The 18,365-nt window shown below is 44.5% G+C and overlaps 1 protein-coding gene across 9 annotated transcripts in view; it reads left to right on the top strand.

Moving 5' to 3' along the window:
* The window catches only part of LOC108031484 (peripheral plasma membrane protein CASK), a 40,494-nt gene extending 22,519 nt beyond the window's left edge, over window positions 1-17,975 (top strand). For 4 of the 9 annotated variants that reach the window (XM_017104960.3, XM_050889502.1, XM_017104964.3 and 1 more), the window contains 12 exons: window positions 11,827-12,012; window positions 12,098-12,262; window positions 12,381-12,449; window positions 13,472-13,501; window positions 14,366-14,464; window positions 14,531-14,669; window positions 15,187-15,240; window positions 15,960-16,079; window positions 16,173-16,295; window positions 16,818-16,925; window positions 16,994-17,169; window positions 17,244-17,975. In XM_017104960.3, coding sequence (XP_016960449.1) covers window positions 11,827-12,012; window positions 12,098-12,262; window positions 12,381-12,449; window positions 13,472-13,501; window positions 14,366-14,464; window positions 14,531-14,669; window positions 15,187-15,240; window positions 15,960-16,079; window positions 16,173-16,295; window positions 16,818-16,925; window positions 16,994-17,169; window positions 17,244-17,423 — 1,449 coding nt within the window. In that variant the 3' untranslated portion in view covers window positions 17,424-17,975. The remainder of the gene's footprint in view (window positions 1-11,826; window positions 12,013-12,097; window positions 12,263-12,380; window positions 12,450-13,471; window positions 13,502-14,365; window positions 14,465-14,530; window positions 14,670-15,186; window positions 15,241-15,959; window positions 16,080-16,172; window positions 16,296-16,817; window positions 16,926-16,993; window positions 17,170-17,243) is intronic. The other 5 variants (XM_017104962.3, XM_050889501.1, XM_017104963.3 and 2 more) reach the window with 3 other exon arrangements.
* The last annotated feature ends 390 nt before the right edge of the window (window positions 17,976-18,365 follow it).

An 18,365-nucleotide genomic window follows, 5' to 3' on the forward strand; every position in this document is an offset into this window, starting at 1 on the left:
AACACGGGCACCTCATTTTATATTTTCATTCCGCCGAGGAGATAATCCGAGCACAAAAGGAACATCCATAGCAACTCTCGCTGGGGCAGCTCACATAGTTTCGCAAATTATAAAGAGCTCGATTCACATGATTGCCCAAGCGGTGACCCGGTTACGTTTTCTCTATTTCTTTTTTTGTGCCTTGGCTTAGGGTCCTTCCTGGTCCCTTTGGGTTGGACCTGGGGCCTGGGGTTTTGGGCTTTGGTTTTGGTTTTGGCTTTGGTTTGGGCTTGGGTCGCCTTTCCTAAATCAGCGACAGGCGCGGGTTTTTGCTTGACTGCGCCGGGCACAAAACAGGGCCGGGCCCAAACTACGGTGTGGCAACAGAAACTAGAGCAGCGACAGGGGATCGACTATCAGGAATCCCGACCTTTTGTGACAATTGCCATTTAACGTTGTTTTCCCTGATTCGCTTTTCCTTTTGGCCTTTTCACCGCTGCTGCTGCTGCTGCCTGCTGCTTTCCCCATCCCTCCTGCACAGCATCAAATTGAATGTCACTAATGCAATTAGTTCACACAAAATAATTCTCTTCCACTCGATTATAGAGCATAATATGCTCGTTGTCATTTATTATGAGAAGCCGAGCGAAGCACACGCACCAGGAGAAAGGAGAAAGTTACGGAGCGAGTCCATATGCAAAGTGGGTTGCTGGAGGGGCGGGGTGACTTGGCACAGGCCTTTCCGAAGGTTGCTGCGCCACAGAACCATTACGCCTTTCAATTTTTGCGCTAGGCCTGAATTTACATAAATATTACACAAGAAGACGGGGCGGTTTCCCCAGCTTACCGGGGCATGAGGCATAGCAAATAGGCTCGTTATGCTGCCACGGGCCCGCTTCCTCGGAAAGATCACCCGGCCAAGGGCAGCAACCAGCAAAAGGTGTGGTCACCAACGCCTCAAATTGAGTTTCAACTTTAAAAAGGCATATTACAGCGCACTGGCCATAAAAAAAGGAACTCTGCACTGCATAAGGCTGAGAAGGCGACTTAAACTCCCCTAATGGAGTGGCCCAAAAGTTAAGCACCCCACTTTAAAGACGAAAAGTTTGCTAGGCCCTGATGGAAAAGTTTCCTAGCGTGGGCGGTCTGCAGAAGGAATCTTCGATAATTTCGAGCATTTAATATGGGTAGTTCACTTGTCATTGCCCTGACAACCTTTCAAAGGTAAATGAGGCTCAAAAATACTCAAACTTTTGAGCTGTTTTTTGTTTTTGTCGAACAACTTTTGGGCAAATCAAAAGGGATTTCTGCAAAAATGCTGATTTATCAGATTGCAGGGAAAAGTTAGAAAAACATGTGCTGCGGATGATTTAGGGCAGGGTACAGAATTTGGTGAATAAACAAAACAAAGATAAAGTATTTCTTTCCTAATCTATATAAACAGATTTAAAAAAGTCTAATTTACTTATAGGACTAACTCACGTACCTAAAGTATAGTATAGTATACATATTTCAAGGTCAGGCAAAAGGACTTGTACAAGTTTTAAAAAATATATATTTATTTTACAAAGTCATGATAAATATCTTATTTAAAGGTCAAAATATGTTTATTTTTCCATAAACTTTCACAAACTAGCTTAAATTTCACGACTCATATCTGTAGATTCGCCCTGCGCAATACGCGTGAAGAAGCCCTTAAGTCAGGACCATTTCATTTGATTATCTCCCTGGAGGAGTGTCCCGTAAACATATTGTTGCTGCTTTATCTAAAGCATCCAGCAAATGATTCCAAAAATTTCTCTCATCGCGAACATTAGCTGCCTAAGTACCTCAAATTTGATGCCACAATGCATGAGAGAATTTGTAATATGCTACGACGAGGGGCAGGGGCATATGCTGGGGACTCGAGACTAACTAACTTACACCTGCCTGATGGTGGCCGTCACATGCCACATGCCGCACATACCCCTCCGCACACACACACACACACACACACCCACACATTCACGAAAGTGTTGTCATACATTTGGCATTCCCTCTGGCAGGCGTACAAAAACTTTTATCTTGATAGAAGGTCTTGAACAGCGCTTTTTTCGGGGCCCTGGCAAAAAAGCTGCCGAAGAATGGAAAGCGAAGACAGGGCCAGGAAATGGAAAAGGTCGAGTAAGGGGGAAAACTGCCTAACTGACAAAGGGACTGGTGGACCGATGGACCAACTGACTGAATGACTGACTGGCTGAAGCCTTGACACTCTTCATTTGTGAATGCGTTAATTGCGCCCGAGGATGGTTGTACGAGAGCATTAGAGTGGCTCTTAAGTGCATGTCGAATTTTGGGACCCACTTACTAGCTTTTCAAGTTACTTTTGGCTAAAAAAAACACTGACAAAACAACAACAAAAGGTGCAGATTTTTCATAGGCCTAATGAGTAGTCGTTGGCTGCAATCATTTGATAGTAAACAAACTTGTTTTAAAAATACTTTCGTATTCGAATTTCTCAACTGTATTTAAGCATGAAAATATTTTAAAAAAATTGTAAATTGTTGATTTTTTAAATGTTTTTTTTAGAGATATTTAACATACCATCTGATTGTCACCCTCCTTTTGTTTAAAATATAAGTAACAATAACTGCTCTTAAGAAAGAAACCTAGAAAATGTTTACAAGCCTAAACAATTTTCAAAATTGAATTCGAAAATGAGCAATTGTAAAACAAAAAAATGTTTAATTATTGATATTCAAGCTTTAATCTGATTAAGCTGTCCCGTAACCTTTTTCCTAATGTTTCACAGAAAGATCAAACAAGTTGTTAACTGGCTTACATGTCGTATGAGTAATTTTCGCGAACGACACTTGTTCAAAGCCCCGAATTTTAAATTGAATTTGTTCAGAATATGTTAATTGCCTGGCAAACCCGAGCCCTTTAAGGTAATGCGAGTTAAATTGTCAAACTTTTCGCTTGTGACGAAGGTCCACCCTAGCAAGGATGTGTGTGTGTGTTGATGACGCTGCTGATGATGCCGATGATGATGAACAAGCACAATGGCCTGAAACAAGCAGTTAGGACAACAACAACGGCGATTACAAGCAGCAAGTGTGTACATTATTTTGCAATTTAACATCCCCACGCCCCCTCCCCACAGGACATGTCGCCCCCTTTTTCAAGGCGAGCATAAAACAACAACTTGAGCGAAACAAAACAAGAAGAAAAAGAAGAACAAAAAGCGTTCGGGGGCGGGGATTAAGAAGAAAGTATGGAAAAAGTGAAGAAATAATTAGTTTACTTGTTACGAAAGTGAGTTATCGCCCTTTGTGCCGCTGCAGCCGTTGCGGCGTTGTTTGCCTAGTTGAAATTGAATAAACAAATTTTACATGCCGCTCACACACACACGCGCGCGCACGCACACGCTCACGCATAAGCGGATGATGTACAAGCACGCACACACGGGCGTTGTGTCGAGTGTGCAAAAATAATAATGTGTGTTCTCACACACACACACATGTTTACTCACAAAGAACAGCTCAGCAGAGAACAAGAGGAAGACAAGGCGGGCCATAAAATTACATTTACATATGCAGATCTGCAAGTGAGTGTCCTGTTGCGTGGGTGTGGGTGCGTGTGTGCGAGAGTGCGACGAAAGTGTTGCCTACCTAACGGCGTCATTAGTCACACGAACACAATGAAAAGCGAGTGAGAAATGGCACACTTACAGAAATGTATTTGCTCGGCGGCGAAAGTAAATGAAGATGTCCATAATCGGCATAATTTTACATTCACCACAAAATGCACTGTCTGAATTTATCTTGAAGATAATGAAGGAATCTACTAGGACTTCTGATATTGGTTGCAATTATTCAAAACAATTTCAAAACAGAAATACTTCATTAATATATATTTAGTAATTTATTTCTTTGTGTTATAAATTTAGTTTTAAAGTGCTGACATACCTTATCATAAAAAAGTTACTTCTATAAAAAGTATGTAATTGGAGAGCAACATATTTAAGCCATTAACCAGTTTTTTACCAGCGATTTCCCGTAGCAAGGTTTTCAATTTTTCAATTCAATACCATTACAAGGAGATTTATTTACATGAAAAAACCTTTCTGGGAAATTAAACCAGATTGAAAGGTCCGCCATGGTTTCTATATATATTGTGAGAGGTGAAAAAAACATATTTAATATGCAGAAACCATATTTTTTCGGAGTGTTCGCCAGTGGGAGAAAGACAGATGGGGTAGAAAATTGAAAGGTGGCGAGTTGAAAGCGATGACAATATGTTTCGCCCACGGGAAAGAGCTCCGCTTTTCCTTTGCACCGCTGCTGATAGATGGCAACGATAAATGCATAATGTGCACGCACACACACCGGAAATTTGTGGTTGTTTGCCGCTGAAAAACCAAAACACGACACCAAAAACCGGCACCGACCGAAAAACCGAGAAACCTTTTGTTATGAAAATATCAATATTTATTTGTATGGATTTTTCGGCGTGGCGGTAAATTGAATGATGAGTGGGAGGATGTCGCCTGCCATTGTTCGGCCGATAAGGGAGCCTGCCAACTATTACCTGGCGCTGAAACGGGAGCCCACCTGTCAATCAATACCACCCCGCCGCATCAGCAGCAACGACACCATCATAATAATCACCGTCATCATCATCGCCAGCGTCAAACATCGCCATCCCGGGGAAATGGGGGAGAGGCAAGAGGGAAGAGGACACCACTGTCTGTCAATAATAATGCCAGCTAATAGGCAGGAAGTGTTAGCCGCCGCCGTCGACGAACGAAGAAAGGATGCCGCTCAATTACCCCGACATAGTCGTACGGTGAATGTTGTGTATTGGAGACCAATGTTAACTGTAAGACTGTGTCTCGGTGGTTGCCAGCCCAGCAACAGAATCGCATCCTATCCCCAGGCCGCATATCGCATCGAACCCAACCGGATGTATGGGTAGGTGTGTGGAAGTGAAGACGGCCGGACCGCAACAATAAGTTCGCCCAAGTGATAAGTCCCCGATAGCAGCTCGATTCGCAAGTTTCATGGGGTTACTTCAGGCTGGGAAAGCTGGGAAAAGCTGGGAAACTGCCGCTGCTGTTGCTTATCGCCGAGCACGCGACACGAAACAGACATGCCAGCCCACAAATGCTCGGTCTCCTGAGCTGGAAGTTGGAAACTGGGCACTGAGATCGGGGCACCGGGGAACTGCGCCCTGAGCCCTGGATGTGAGATGTGAGCCAGACCTGACAGCTTGACAGCCGCCTGGTGCACACACATCACCTCGAACTTTAAACAGACTTTATTCTGAGCGCCCCCACGTACCCACTACCCTTGAAGTTCAAGGGTGTACACGGTTCGTGTGGCGGCGATAACATCCCACTTAATTTTATTTTAACCCGAACCCTCTTCATTTTATTTGGAAATCAAACAACGATTTCGTGCTGATTGGCTTCCTTTATTAAAAATTCACTTTACCAATTGTTCATTTACGTTTTATTTTGAACTCAAACAGCAATTATCATTGCCATTGGAATGTCTTTATTTGCCAACAAACAAAATATATTTTCACATTTTGTTTAAATATCAAACAGCAATTATCAGAGCACTGGTTTTTTTTATATTTCTCCTGCTTCGCATTGAGTAATAAAAAGTTACGACACCCAATTTAAAACCAATTATTGCCTTAGTTCAAATTTATAAAAATGGATTTCATTTTTTTGGCATACAAATAAAATGCGATTTGTGTTGTTTATTTACTCTTGGAGAAACTATATTTATTTTTTAAAAGTCAAATAGTCTTTAACAAGTAAGTTCCATTTGTATGCATAGAAAATTCTTATGTTCTCATCTGAGTTGAAAATGTTCTTAAAAACATAACAACATTGTTGAAGCTAAAAATATTTGTGGTTAATGTGGTTAAATCAATCAATAGTGTTTACTTATTAATTTAACTCTTTCTTCTCATAATTTGTTCTGATATCGAGAAGAATAAACCCAAAATTTACTTAAACTGTTTTTAAGAACGTATTTTCTTAATTTAAGAAGCATGTATTTGATATTTTCTCTGTGACAAATTATCAAAGTCCATATTAACGTTTCTGTTCATATACCTTTTTTATATATTTAAAAAAGGTATGTTTAATTCGATGGGCCCTTTCTCACCTGCTCCCACGTGAAGAGTTGGCAATGAACGGGGATTGATTAAGCCGGAGAAGATTCATTTGGCGGTCGGCTCACATGTGGGGTGCACTTAATCTGTGGCCCTGCCTCGGGCGTCATTGTCGCTGCTCCAAACCCGATAAGGTGCCAAATGTGTGAACTATCCTAGCGGGCTTCGCCGCAAAATGGGATTAACAAACGAAGCCCGGACGGGAATGGAGCCGGATGGTTGGGAGGCTTCTGCCGCTGGCGAGTGCCCCTGGTACTAATTAAAATTCGGCATTAATCCAGATGATTCAGCTGTCAACGGCTGCCCTCTGCTGTCTGTTTTTGCAGCCCACCTCCGCCGTCACCTCCACCTCCAAAATCCCCGAAATGGATGCGGAAGCCATTCGCAGTCGCGCGTACGTGTGTAATTGACGTCTGGCCAGGAATATTAAAGAGAGAAAATCCTAGAGCACTTCCTCCCCTCAGTTAGCGGGGGAAAAAAATAATATCCTTCTTCCTGGCATTCCCCGAACCCATCCTTCTTTCCTTTGGCCAGGCTGTGTAATTATTAAAACCAACAAATAACGTTCGTGTGGTCGGCTCTAGGCTCACCCACCACTGGAGGCTGGGATGGTGGTTGGTGGACACTCGTTGGTCGGAGGTTGCTGGTCCGTTGGTTAGTGGCTTAGCATAAAGCTGGAAAAATGACCAGCTCCCCGGATGGACTGGCCGCCAACAATGACCTGACTCAGCTGCTGCTGGTGGGAAGTTAGCTGGAAAGTAGCCAAAGTTGTTTAGTGCTCAAAGGTTTAATTGGTCAAAAAAAACTCTTGTACTCAGTGTTGCAAAATTTCTAAAATAAATTTTTTTTCTCATAATATTATCAATGTTTTTAAAAGATTTTTCCAAAATGATACCAACCGATACCAAGCGACATATAACATGTTCTTCTAAAATGTTAAACTTGAAAATCCTTTGAATAACTATTTTCAGTGTTGAAAATTTCTCTTTTGAACTAAATACAGTATTGGGAAATGTCAAACTAAAGTACTTTTTGTACAGAATACTCTTATTAATTCACAACTTTTTTAAGAATCTAGTTAATCCTTAGTCTCAAAGAGCGTCCCGCTCATTCCTTTCAATCCTTTGATATTTGCTATAATTTTTTTTATCTCAGCACTTATATTTCAAAGTTTTCTTTATGTCAAAGCATTTTCGAGTAGGTACTCTAAATTTCCCCTTAAAATATTAAACGTACAAAGCTAAATATAACATGTTCCTCTATAGTTTTTGTCCCATTTAATGCTGAGTGACATGAACTGCAATTAGTTCCCGAAAGTTACTAGCCATTATTTCTTTAAAACTTGCTGCAATATTTACTGAGGGCACCTTTGAATTTTCTTTTTCCGCGCTCAAGATTTTGTTCGCAAACTTAGTTTGATGTCAAAGATTTGCGCAAACTTTATGGACAACTTTGCCGCTTGAATTATTCAAAAGGCAGTAGTTCTGCACTCAGGTTCTCAGGTCGAAAATGGTGCAAAGTGAGAGTGAAATCTGGATGTGTGGCTCTAATGAAAGTTGTCGTTGCTTTTGGCCATGGATGCGAATTTTTTCTGCCGTCGTCGGGCTTTTGCTTTTCAGTTGCTGTCCGGTTTCCGCTGGAGTTCAGCTCTGATGTGGCTGCTGCTGGCTCAGCAGCAAACAAATGGAGCTCGAGGCTGCTCTTTTCGAGCATAGGATGGGATGGTGTGTATGGGATGGGGTTGTGCTGATTGTTTAGGACAGGACCTCGACCCAGGGCAAACAACAGGCATCTGCATATAAACCAGGCGGGGCTCGGGACCCGGGCAAAACTTTAACAAGCACTTAAGTATTAATCATGGAAATCAGAGGCAGCTGCCTCCCACTTTCGGTGGGCGTGTGGTTAGTGTGTGCGCGCGGGTGTTGGTGTGGGCCAAAAGTTTGCCACGCTGGCTATCAATGTCACTGAATCGGAGCGCCTAATGAGGCATTAAACTTAACTGCTCAACTTTGCGCCTGTCGAGCGCTTATTAAATTTACCATTTTATTGGTCCAACAACTTGGTGTTAAATATGGACCTCCTGCGCCCCCTTTTCGGTGGTCAGTGGGCGTGGCCATGGCCGGAAGGGGGCCGAGCCTTAAGTGAAATCAGATTACGTTGTTTATCGTTCAGCCACCGACTCGGTTTTCAGCTAACCAGGCGTGTGTCCTTCACTGGATTTCCTCCGCTGCGCCGGGAAAAATTGCTTGTGCCTTCCGACCGTCGTCCATCGCCCATCTGCCGCATTTAAATAGTTGCCAAGTTCAGCAAATTTTATTCGATGTAGTTAATTCTGTTTCCCGGCCAAAGGGAAATTGTATTACCCATTTATTTAGTCAAATTCCGCTGCGGCTGCTGAGGCTCCAGAAGGCGTGGTTGTCTTTCGGGGTGTTCCTAACTCGCATTAATGGGTAGTTGGAAGTTCTGGCGTAATTGGATTGCAAACTTCTGCCAAAACGGGCAAATACAATAAATTTGCAGACGGACGAGTGCGGAATGGGATTCGTTTCTGGTGGGGGAGTGAGTCCTTAAAGGGGTCAGTGAATCGAACTAGGGAAATATCCTGGTATTTTGCTTGTGAAGGTTGAAAAACAACATTTTTTAAGCTTATATAATCCTCTAATATTATTAACAAAGAAAGTCCTAAAACTGTACTGAAATAATGGTAGAAGGGCTCTTCCAACAGCAAATTCTATTATTCTGAAGTATATTTTTTAAAGTAAAAGCCCAACCCTTCATAAATTCCTTTCTCCACTCGGGGATTTCAAAAATCCTTTTCCCCAAATCACTCAGAACAACCCAATCGAATAGGTTTACTTACCCCCATTCGATACGGTTCGAAATTGAATGAAATCGGTTGCCATGTTTACTGCGGGATCAAAATACCATCTGAAGGATGCCCGACAGAGATATTCCCATTTCCCCGTCGCAAATCAAGGCGAGGCGCACTAAATGCGATATCCTTCCCCCCGAACAGTGACTCTTTCGAGTCCGACACGTCGAAATTATTGAATTGATGTTTCCCGATAAGCCCAAACTCGATTACCACCTGTCAATCCCCATCACTTTGGCCCCCCGAAAATAAAACCCCCGCCATCCAGCCAATCGTTCTCGTGTCCTTGTTTACACAGCTAACTGAGTTTTCGGGGGATTCCCCTGCTGCACGTTGGGCTCCCCAGTATTATGAAATATTTATGCACACGCCATTGCGGATATTCACTCAAAAGTGGTGAGTGGCGAGTGGCGAAAAGCTCTCGAATAGTGCAGTTTGCTGGAAAAGCGGAAAATCAGCCAGGAGAGCAGCAGGTTTATGTGTTTTCCATGTGGCGTGCTCCGCAAAGAGAGCGACTCTGCTGCTCAGTTGAGTCCTGCGGTCGATGTCAGCAGCAATGTCTGTGGCGGAAATGAAACGTGCTGCTGTCTAAGTGTGTGTACTGCTGTGGCCCTGTGTGTGGGTGTGCGGGCTTAGATGTCTGGGTGTGGGGTGTGGGGAGTGGGGTGTGGGGAGTGGGGTGTGGGGTGTGGGGTGTAGGTGTAGCTGTGTGTATGGGTCTGCTACGTGCCCGTGTTTGTGGCATTGAGTAATCATCAGCGTTGAAAATTGCGTTTTTTATGGGGCAGTGCCAGTGCCAGTGGCTTGGGGATGAATGGTGCTGGGGGATGAACCTGATGGGGTGAATCGAGAGGGCTGGCCGAGGGGGGCAAGGTGTCGGGGCACTGGCAAAAGTGCTGGCGGTGCGTAAGCTGTACTTACCATATATGTAAATGTACACTCGCATAAAAGTGGAAGGCACTAACTCGGGGTTTTCTCGAGCTTAGTGCTTAGACGTAAATGCGCTTCAAGCCAAATGAGTTAAGCTTCTTGGACTCTTCATACCAAGACTCAGCTTAAATCCAAGTGAACCCTTTAATTTAGCAAAATAACTTCTCAGTTTTAAATTCGACACAAACGTATTTAAAATATTACGGAACTTGGAACCAATTTCTCAATATCATGTTAAAATCTTAGATTTTATTAGACTTAGAACAGTTAGGAATCTGAAAACAGACTCTGAAAAGATTTTCTGTTCTTAAAGCTAACGTCACATTGAGAAAACCACTTAAACTGCATGTTAAATTTGTCTGACAGATAACAAACTATAGCCTTAATATGTAACTGCGGACTCGGAACCCAATCGAATTGCAATAGTCTATATATAAGCAATATTTTTTCCTTTAAAATCCTTTATAACTTAAAATCACTCATAGATATGTCCAGCCCACTTAAAATCCTTTATTTTAATGTACAACGATTTCAGAAAGGCCATCTTAAATTGAAATCTTGCTATCTGGAGGCAAGCCTTTACTGCTCACATATTCGGCTCCTTAGACATGATTCTTTCCCCCTTTTGGGAACTCAATCTTGATATTGTTTTGATCAGTGTACATTCGTATACCGAGCTCATCGTCCTTTGCCCCGTGCGTGCTCCTGCTCCTGCGGCGCGTCTGTGTGCGTGCGAGTGGCACAAGTGTCACGGCTTGGCTTCGCAGTAAAATCCTTTTTTATGGCCTAGTCCAATGCCTCGGCTTCATCGGCAGCACCAGCTTCGGGTCCTGGTCCTGGTCTGCTCCCTTTTCTGGCGGCATTCCTCCTCCGCCAGGATATGGCAAGGACAAGGGCAGGAAAAATTAATTTCGCAACATATTCAAAGTGTTATTAAACATAATTTATTAAAACCGAAATTGTATAAAGTCAGGCCGAGCCGCATGAATGCGGGGGAGTGAGCTGCCATAAATTGTTGAGATTTTTGTCGTACGCTCGGTTATCCCTGGTTATCCATGGGGTCACGGGGTCATGTGCGTGCCCTCGTTTGTGGCTGTCGCCGCTTTTAACGGCTTTTCGGAAATGGGCCTTTCATCCTCTCGATGCCATGTGTTTTTTATCCAGCTCGTTTGTGCTGCTTTTTTCGGGCTTGCTGCCCCACAACTGCGGCCGAGGAGCAGCAGCAACAAATGTCGCACACTTAATGTTGTAAACAAGTTGTGCTGTGCGGTCGGCCTGGGCGTTATGATGTATGTGGCAGGCGAGGCAAATCGAAAATTTAATTTCCCAGCCAAACGAGCCAGGCCACGTTGCTCGGCCGGAGCTCATAACGGCCAGCTTAATTGCCGGCCATAATTTAGGCTAACCCTAAACCGAGGACTGCACTCCGTGGCGAGCGGTCTCCTAGCATCTAGCATGTGTTTAAATCAAAATTATTTCCTTTTTCAACCCATTTACTTCCGTCTCTGTAATAAGCGGACATTCCCTAATGCAATTTTCATGCAAAAATGCTCGAGTTTCGACGGCTTCTTTTTATGATCAAATAAATTATGCCGGGAAGGGATACCATCTTTAGCAGCCCAGCTAGAAATTGCTTTGAAGTTTTAATAAAAATGATTGAAAATCCTTGGCAGCGCGTTCTGTAAATACTTGCTAAGGGCTTTTAAGTCATGAAAATGCCAGATAATATTTGCCAATAATAAAAATATTTATTTCAGTGGCTCATTCAGGGCTTCAAAAAATAAACATATATTTAAGGCAGATTAATAGTCGATGGTTAGGGTTCTACTTAGAGTTCTAACTCCTTTCTAACCCGCTACCCGTGCTCCTTTTTCCAGGCTCTGCTCCATAGCCACGATGTGGTGGCCCGGGACGTCTACGGCGAGGAGGCGCTGCGCGTCACCCCGCCCCCGATGGTGCCCTACCTCAATGGCGACGAGCTGGACAACGTCGAGGGCGGCGAGCTGCAGCATGTGACCCGGGTGCGACTGGTGCAGTTCCAGAAGAACACGGACGAGCCCATGGTAAGCTCCGCTTGGTTGGCCATCCCTCGAGGGTATGGCGTGCACGCAAGGCCATGGGCTGACCACCTCTGTAATCCCTTTGCAGGGCATCACGCTGAAGATGACCGAGGACGGGCGGTGCATTGTGGCCAGGATTATGCACGGCGGGATGATTCATCGCCAGGCCACGCTGCACGTGGGCGACGAGATACGGGAGATCAACGGCCAGCCGGTGCAGCACCAGTCGGTTGGCCAATTGCAACGAATGCTGGTGAGCCCGCCAATCAGTCTTCCGGTTCCCAGATCCTCCTCCCTCTCTGACCCAAATCCCCAACTGACTTTGCCCACCTGCTAATTGAATGTGTCCGATCTTAATCCCTCTGTTGCAGCGCGAGGCACGCGGTTCTGTTACCTTCAAGATAGTTCCTTCGTACCGCAGCGCTCCGCCCCCCTGCGAGGTAAGTTATCCAGTCTACTTTTGGTCTCTGTATCTATCACTATACTAATCATACAAGAAACTACAAACTAAACATGGTAATTCCTGCTCATATCATGTGGGATGTGTGTATAAAGCATAGGAACCTATATAAATGAGACTTCGTATTGAAAATGAGTTATACTTATGTATCAATTAGACCAAAAAGTATTAGAAAAATTATTGCATACCATATTTGCTAATAAGAAAGTCTAGAATCTTTGGAGTAAAGAACAAAAAATGTTGGAAAAATTTATGAATACAGTATTTGCTTCTAAGGAAGTTGGGTGCCTTTAGAATGTACATTAACTTTTTATTATAAACTACACAGTTAAACCGCATTCTTCGATGAAAATGGACTCCAGTTCGATTTTTTATTAAGGAAAAATGTTAGAAAATATATAGATAAAAATTAGATTATAAAGAATTAACAACCTTTAAACTTCTACCAAACATTTAAGCTTTTCACTCAAGTTTGCTTTATCAAATAAGCTTAATACTTAAACAATTAGCCAGTTTAAACAGAGCTACCTTGGCATTAAGTTATCAAGTTCAGTGGAGGGGAATGCTCATATTGTTTGTCAATTTGGCGAAATCAAAATATCAATAGGGATTAATTGCGGTGCTGTAAGTGGGCTCTCCTGCCTTCGCAGAGTCGAAAGCAAAACAATGGGGCCGTGGAAACGCAGCTTGGGCAGTCGAGTGCATTATGCACATATTGCACGGTAACGAGGCCTCAGCAGCAGGGTAATGGGAAAAATAGGCTTGTGTTCGCAGCCATGTAGTATTTATGGGCGTGTAGTGCGGCAGAATGTTGTGTGTACGAGGGTGGGGTGTCCGGAACAAGGCGAGCTTCCGAGGCGCGTTTGTAGTCTGTAGCTATAAGCCATTATGCAATTATTTCGCAGTGCATTAACATAACTCCACACTCTCTCTCAATCTGCTCCCTCCCCACCCACTTTCTCTGCCCACCTTCTCTGCCCCCTCACTCATGCCACCACGCAGCTTTTCAGGATCAGACCCGCTCCGGTGCTTGTAAGTATCACGCTCCCCACAATAGACACGTAATCACGCACACACCACCCACAACACAATGCGGCCCACGCACCGCCCACTCGAGATTACTTTTACTCGAAAACACCCATTCGGCACCCGAAACCACCCATCCACCCGGCATTCCGGTAGATGTGCATATTCATTAACCCGCAGACAAGTCAAAGGGCACAACTCACACAAGAGCCGTAAATTTGTCTAATTTATGTTCATCACTTAGTCACCGGCAAGCAGGTCTTTGAGGCCCTATTTGGGGATTATGAGCCCGAGGTTTTCCGTTCCGAGCAGTTGCCACACGACAGCATTTTAATCTGCACCAAAGTCACATGTGCAGAGTTCGAGTAAATATTTGCCCTCAGTTGCGAATTAAATATTTGTGCTAACAAGCCACAATTATATAATGTAGTGTTAGAAATGGAAAATATAAATGGTTTTCAATTAAACTTTATCTTCAGCGCTCCGAGTTGTGTGTAGTTTTCCCATTATAAATTTTCAATTCGCCAGGGCATCTAAAATTTGAAACCTTCTGCTTGCCAAAGTTGTTTGTTTCTTTGTTGCCACTGATTTTGTTGCTGTGGCTGCTGCTGCTGCTGCTGCTGCTTTTGACATGCAAATGAGTTTTGCATGTAAATCGCAAACCGAAACACATTTCGCTGAGGCAGCCGCAACTCAGTTGCAGCCTGAGCAAAAGTAGCTGAGATGGCAGAAAACAGCAAAATCCGAAGCGGAAAAGGCGAGGGAAAACGGGAATGGAAACCGAATCATCGACCTGCTGGCAAACTATTTGCGAATTTCAACTCGACTCGGGCTCATCTGGTTTATTTTGTATCTTCCCTCCACTCGCAGATATTCGTGCGCGCCCAATTCGATTATAATCCGCTGGATGATGAGCTTATACCCTGCGCCCAGGCGGGCATATCGTTCCAAGTGGGCGACATTCTGCAGGTAGGTTGCGAAGAAGAATTTCCCTAGCAATTTAACTCAGCTGATAATCGAGTGGTGCCATTGCAGATCATTAGCAAGGACGATCATCACTGGTGGCAGGCGCGCCTGGACACGGTGGGCGGATCCGCAGGACTGATACCGTCGCCGGAGCTGCAGGAGTGGCGGATCGCCTGCCAGACGGTCGACAAGACCAAGCAGGAGCAGGGTGAGTGACCCGGGGTGACTGGGGTGACCTGGGGAGTCCTGGTCGGCGAACCCAACTATCCGTGTTCTCTATGTGTAATTGGATGCTCGATATAATCAAACAATCGTATGCTATATGAATAATTGTACTTATATTGGAAGTGTATGACGAACTCGTAGTTAATCGAAAAGGGAAAGCGCTCTCTCTACGTCTCTCTCTCTCACACACAAACCCACAATTGTATACTGAAACACCCACACATACCCACACATACCCACAGCCACATCTGTACACTGAAACACCCACAGAGAGTTGCATGCCCCAGAAAAGTAGACCAAGGAAAAAGCATTTCAAATTAACCAAAACGGGAAAGTCCCCTGCCAAAATTTCAAGCTGAGAAAACCAAAGACCCAAAGATACACCCACATTTGCACACCTGTACAAAACTCTAATGCCCCGTTTGCTAACCATGAATCTCGCATCTCGAACCGAACCAAAGAATCGCTATAAACTCTGTATGTATGATAATATAATGCAGGAGAGCCGGGTGCTGGATGTTCCGCTCACGCAGATGGGTGTGATGGATCAGCAGGTAGTTACCATATAACCAAAAGCCACCCACAAACACCACAGACCACACAGCAAGCCACCAAACCACAAGCGAATCTCCGCTAAGGAGAGCCGCCTAAGACTCGTCCCTTAACGTTTCTTATTGAGTTCTGTTATGCCACAAGCCAGCCAACACAAACAAGCCACCCTATAAACAGACTTTCTATCGATAGCAACGTTTGCATACACCCCAAACACCCACCCAACCACCCAACTGCCCGAAAGTTGTAGCTTATGTAGAAGGCACCACCGAACCTATCAACCAGCTCCAGGAAGCGCGTAGAACCGCCTCTCATGCTCACGATCGCCATCTGAAAACCGTAGATGCACCTCAGCCATCGTTGTTCACGAATCCCCGCTTATAGCCCACCAATCTTTACACATACAAACCAGTTCACACCACTGCACGTTAGGCTGCCGAAAAGAACACCTCATATGCCAAAATCTAGGTCGGGAGCGTATCAAGTACCAGGGGAAGGAACCTATTTAAGGGCCATTAATCATCTCGCAGGATATCATGAACTCATCCAATATACCTAAGCAGAATCGTGCTCGCCTCATGCTCTAACTTATCGAATGCGCCTGCTCTTCAGCATGTTTGTGTCTGCTCTATAAGCATGCGGCTCTTAACCTACTCAGCTCTGACCCCAAGCATCCCACAAAAACAATCCAATAACACCCGCTCTCCATTATAACCAACAGTTAACTGCTCCATCTTCGGGCGCAAGAAGAAGCAGTGCCGGGACAAATACCTGGCCAAGCACAACGCCATCTTCGACACGCTCGATGTGGTCACGTACGAGGAGGTTGTCAAGGTGCCAGGTGGGTTTGATGGAGCCGGGAGGCAGCTGCCTCCCGGCCAGCCACAGGTGAACCTTTGTTTATCTTTGCCTCCCCTCCTGTGCTCTCTTTCAGTTGGGGATCCGAACTTCCAGCGCAAAACGCTGGTGCTCCTGGGCGCCCATGGGGTGGGCAGGCGGCACATCAAGAACACCTTGATATCGAAGTACCCCGACAAGTACGCCTATCCCATACCACGTAAGTGTCCTTAAACAGTACTTGCCGGCTGTTTGTGTCGCCACTTTTGCGCCTCAAAAAGGATTGCTTAAATATAGACATTTATTTTTTGATTTATAACAACCACCGCTCAATTGATTGGCTTAATGATGCAGAAAGCGTTGAATTCATCTTCTGCTGTCGCACAAAAGTCGAATCATCATAAATTTTCAGCGGTAAATACAGCTATTATTCAGTCTGCGACAGCCTTGGCTGTCGTTTTCCAAATTTTAAAGCCCGAAAGAGATTTATTTCGTTCGTTCTTGTACAGACAATCAAAACCCTGTCATATTTACTATTAATTTGCCATATATGTTAATACTTTGTTTGGTAAAATATAATTTATGGGCTTTACAATAATAATTTAAAGCTGAAACCAATTACTCAATTCATCATTTAACGTTTTATTGAGCTGTTAGTTGGTATTTATTTCTGAAGCCACTTCTGAGCACTCAATCTTAAAGCGTACTCCAAGGACTGTGATTAATTTATCGTACCTTGCAGATACAACGAGACCTGCCAAGCCCGAGGAGGAGAACGGACGCAGCTATTACTTTGTCTCGCACGATGAGATGATGGCGGACATCGGTGCGAATGAGTACTTGGAATACGGTAACGTGAACTCGCCGACATAGCCCAGCCCCAGGCCAAGCTCATGTGTATCCCCTGAAACCTTGCAGGCACGCACGAGGACGCCATGTACGGCACCAAGTTGGACACCATCCGGCGCATTCACACCGAGGGCAAGATGGCCATATTGGATGTGGAGCCGCAGGCCCTGAAGATACTCCGCACCGCCGAGTTCACGCCCTATGTGGTCTTCATAGCGGCGCCCTCGCTGCAGAACATAGCAGATGTGAGTTGATGATGGTTAAGCCAAGCCGAAGTCAAACCCTAATCCCCGAACGCCTTACCTTTGACCCCCGACAGTACGACGGCAGCCTGGAGCGACTGGCCAAGGAGTCGGAGATGCTGCGCCAGCTGTACGGGCACTTCTTCGATCTGACGATTGTGAACAACGACATCAGCGAGACGATTGCCACGCTGGAGACGGCCATCGACCGGGTGCACACCACCCCGCAGTGGGTGCCCGTGTCCTGGCTGTACTGACAAGACAGCGAACTGGAATGCCCCGACTGCCTCGAGGGCTGCGACTGCGAGTGGGACGCCTACACGCAGGCCTCCAACGTGGCGCTCTACTGAGGCCCAGGACGAGCACGAGCACGAGACACATGAGCGAAGATGCAGATACACGCCACATCACCACAACACACCATTAAAGTATTACCAAGGCACAAAAGCAACAGCAAAACAGCATCCACTACGGGAGACGATGACAGTGAGGAGTGAAGGATCGGAGGACTGGAGTACTGGAGCATAGAAGGCGCCTGGCGCCGAGCTATATAATTTAAGCATAGATGGGTATTATGGGAACTGCGGTCGCAACGCAAAGACAAAAAGTGTGTTAATCGACAGACAACCATTTGTATTTGCCTCTTTTTTGTTTTCTGTTTTAACTTTAGGCTTATTTTGTATTGTTTTTAACCGATTGTATTTGCCATTCCATGCTCATTGTGTTATATTTTACGATTATTGTTTTGTTGTATTGTTTGTACTCAGCATTTAGTCAAAAGAGCATTAAACGCTTATGTAAATCTTGCACTTGTTAGTGTCTAAGTTAACTGGAGTTAGACAAATCGCATCCTCCCGCAGGAGCGCAGAAGCACTCCAAATTGTTTTTACTCAACGATTATTTCCGGTGAGAGTCTTGTGTGCAGATAGGGCGTTGAACGAGTTAGTAAATTATAGAGAAAACTACGTAATTAAATATAATTAAACATAGACACAAGGAGACACAACCACAGCAGCAAGAGGAACACGGAGAACAGAGAATAATAAGCAAATTACGATGTGAGCAATTTCAAGTGTTTCAAGCCAAGTAAGAACTAATTAATTACATACGGAGGATCAAGTCAGACAGTGGTCAAGTGCACGTTTTAAATGCAATAAACAAAAAGAAAAGGTAACAGAAAAACCGAAAAAATATAATTA

The sequence above is a fragment of the Drosophila biarmipes genome, chromosome 3R (assembly GCF_025231255.1).
Source record: "Drosophila biarmipes strain raj3 chromosome 3R, RU_DBia_V1.1, whole genome shotgun sequence".
Classification (NCBI taxonomy): domain Eukaryota; kingdom Metazoa; phylum Arthropoda; class Insecta; order Diptera; family Drosophilidae; genus Drosophila; species Drosophila biarmipes.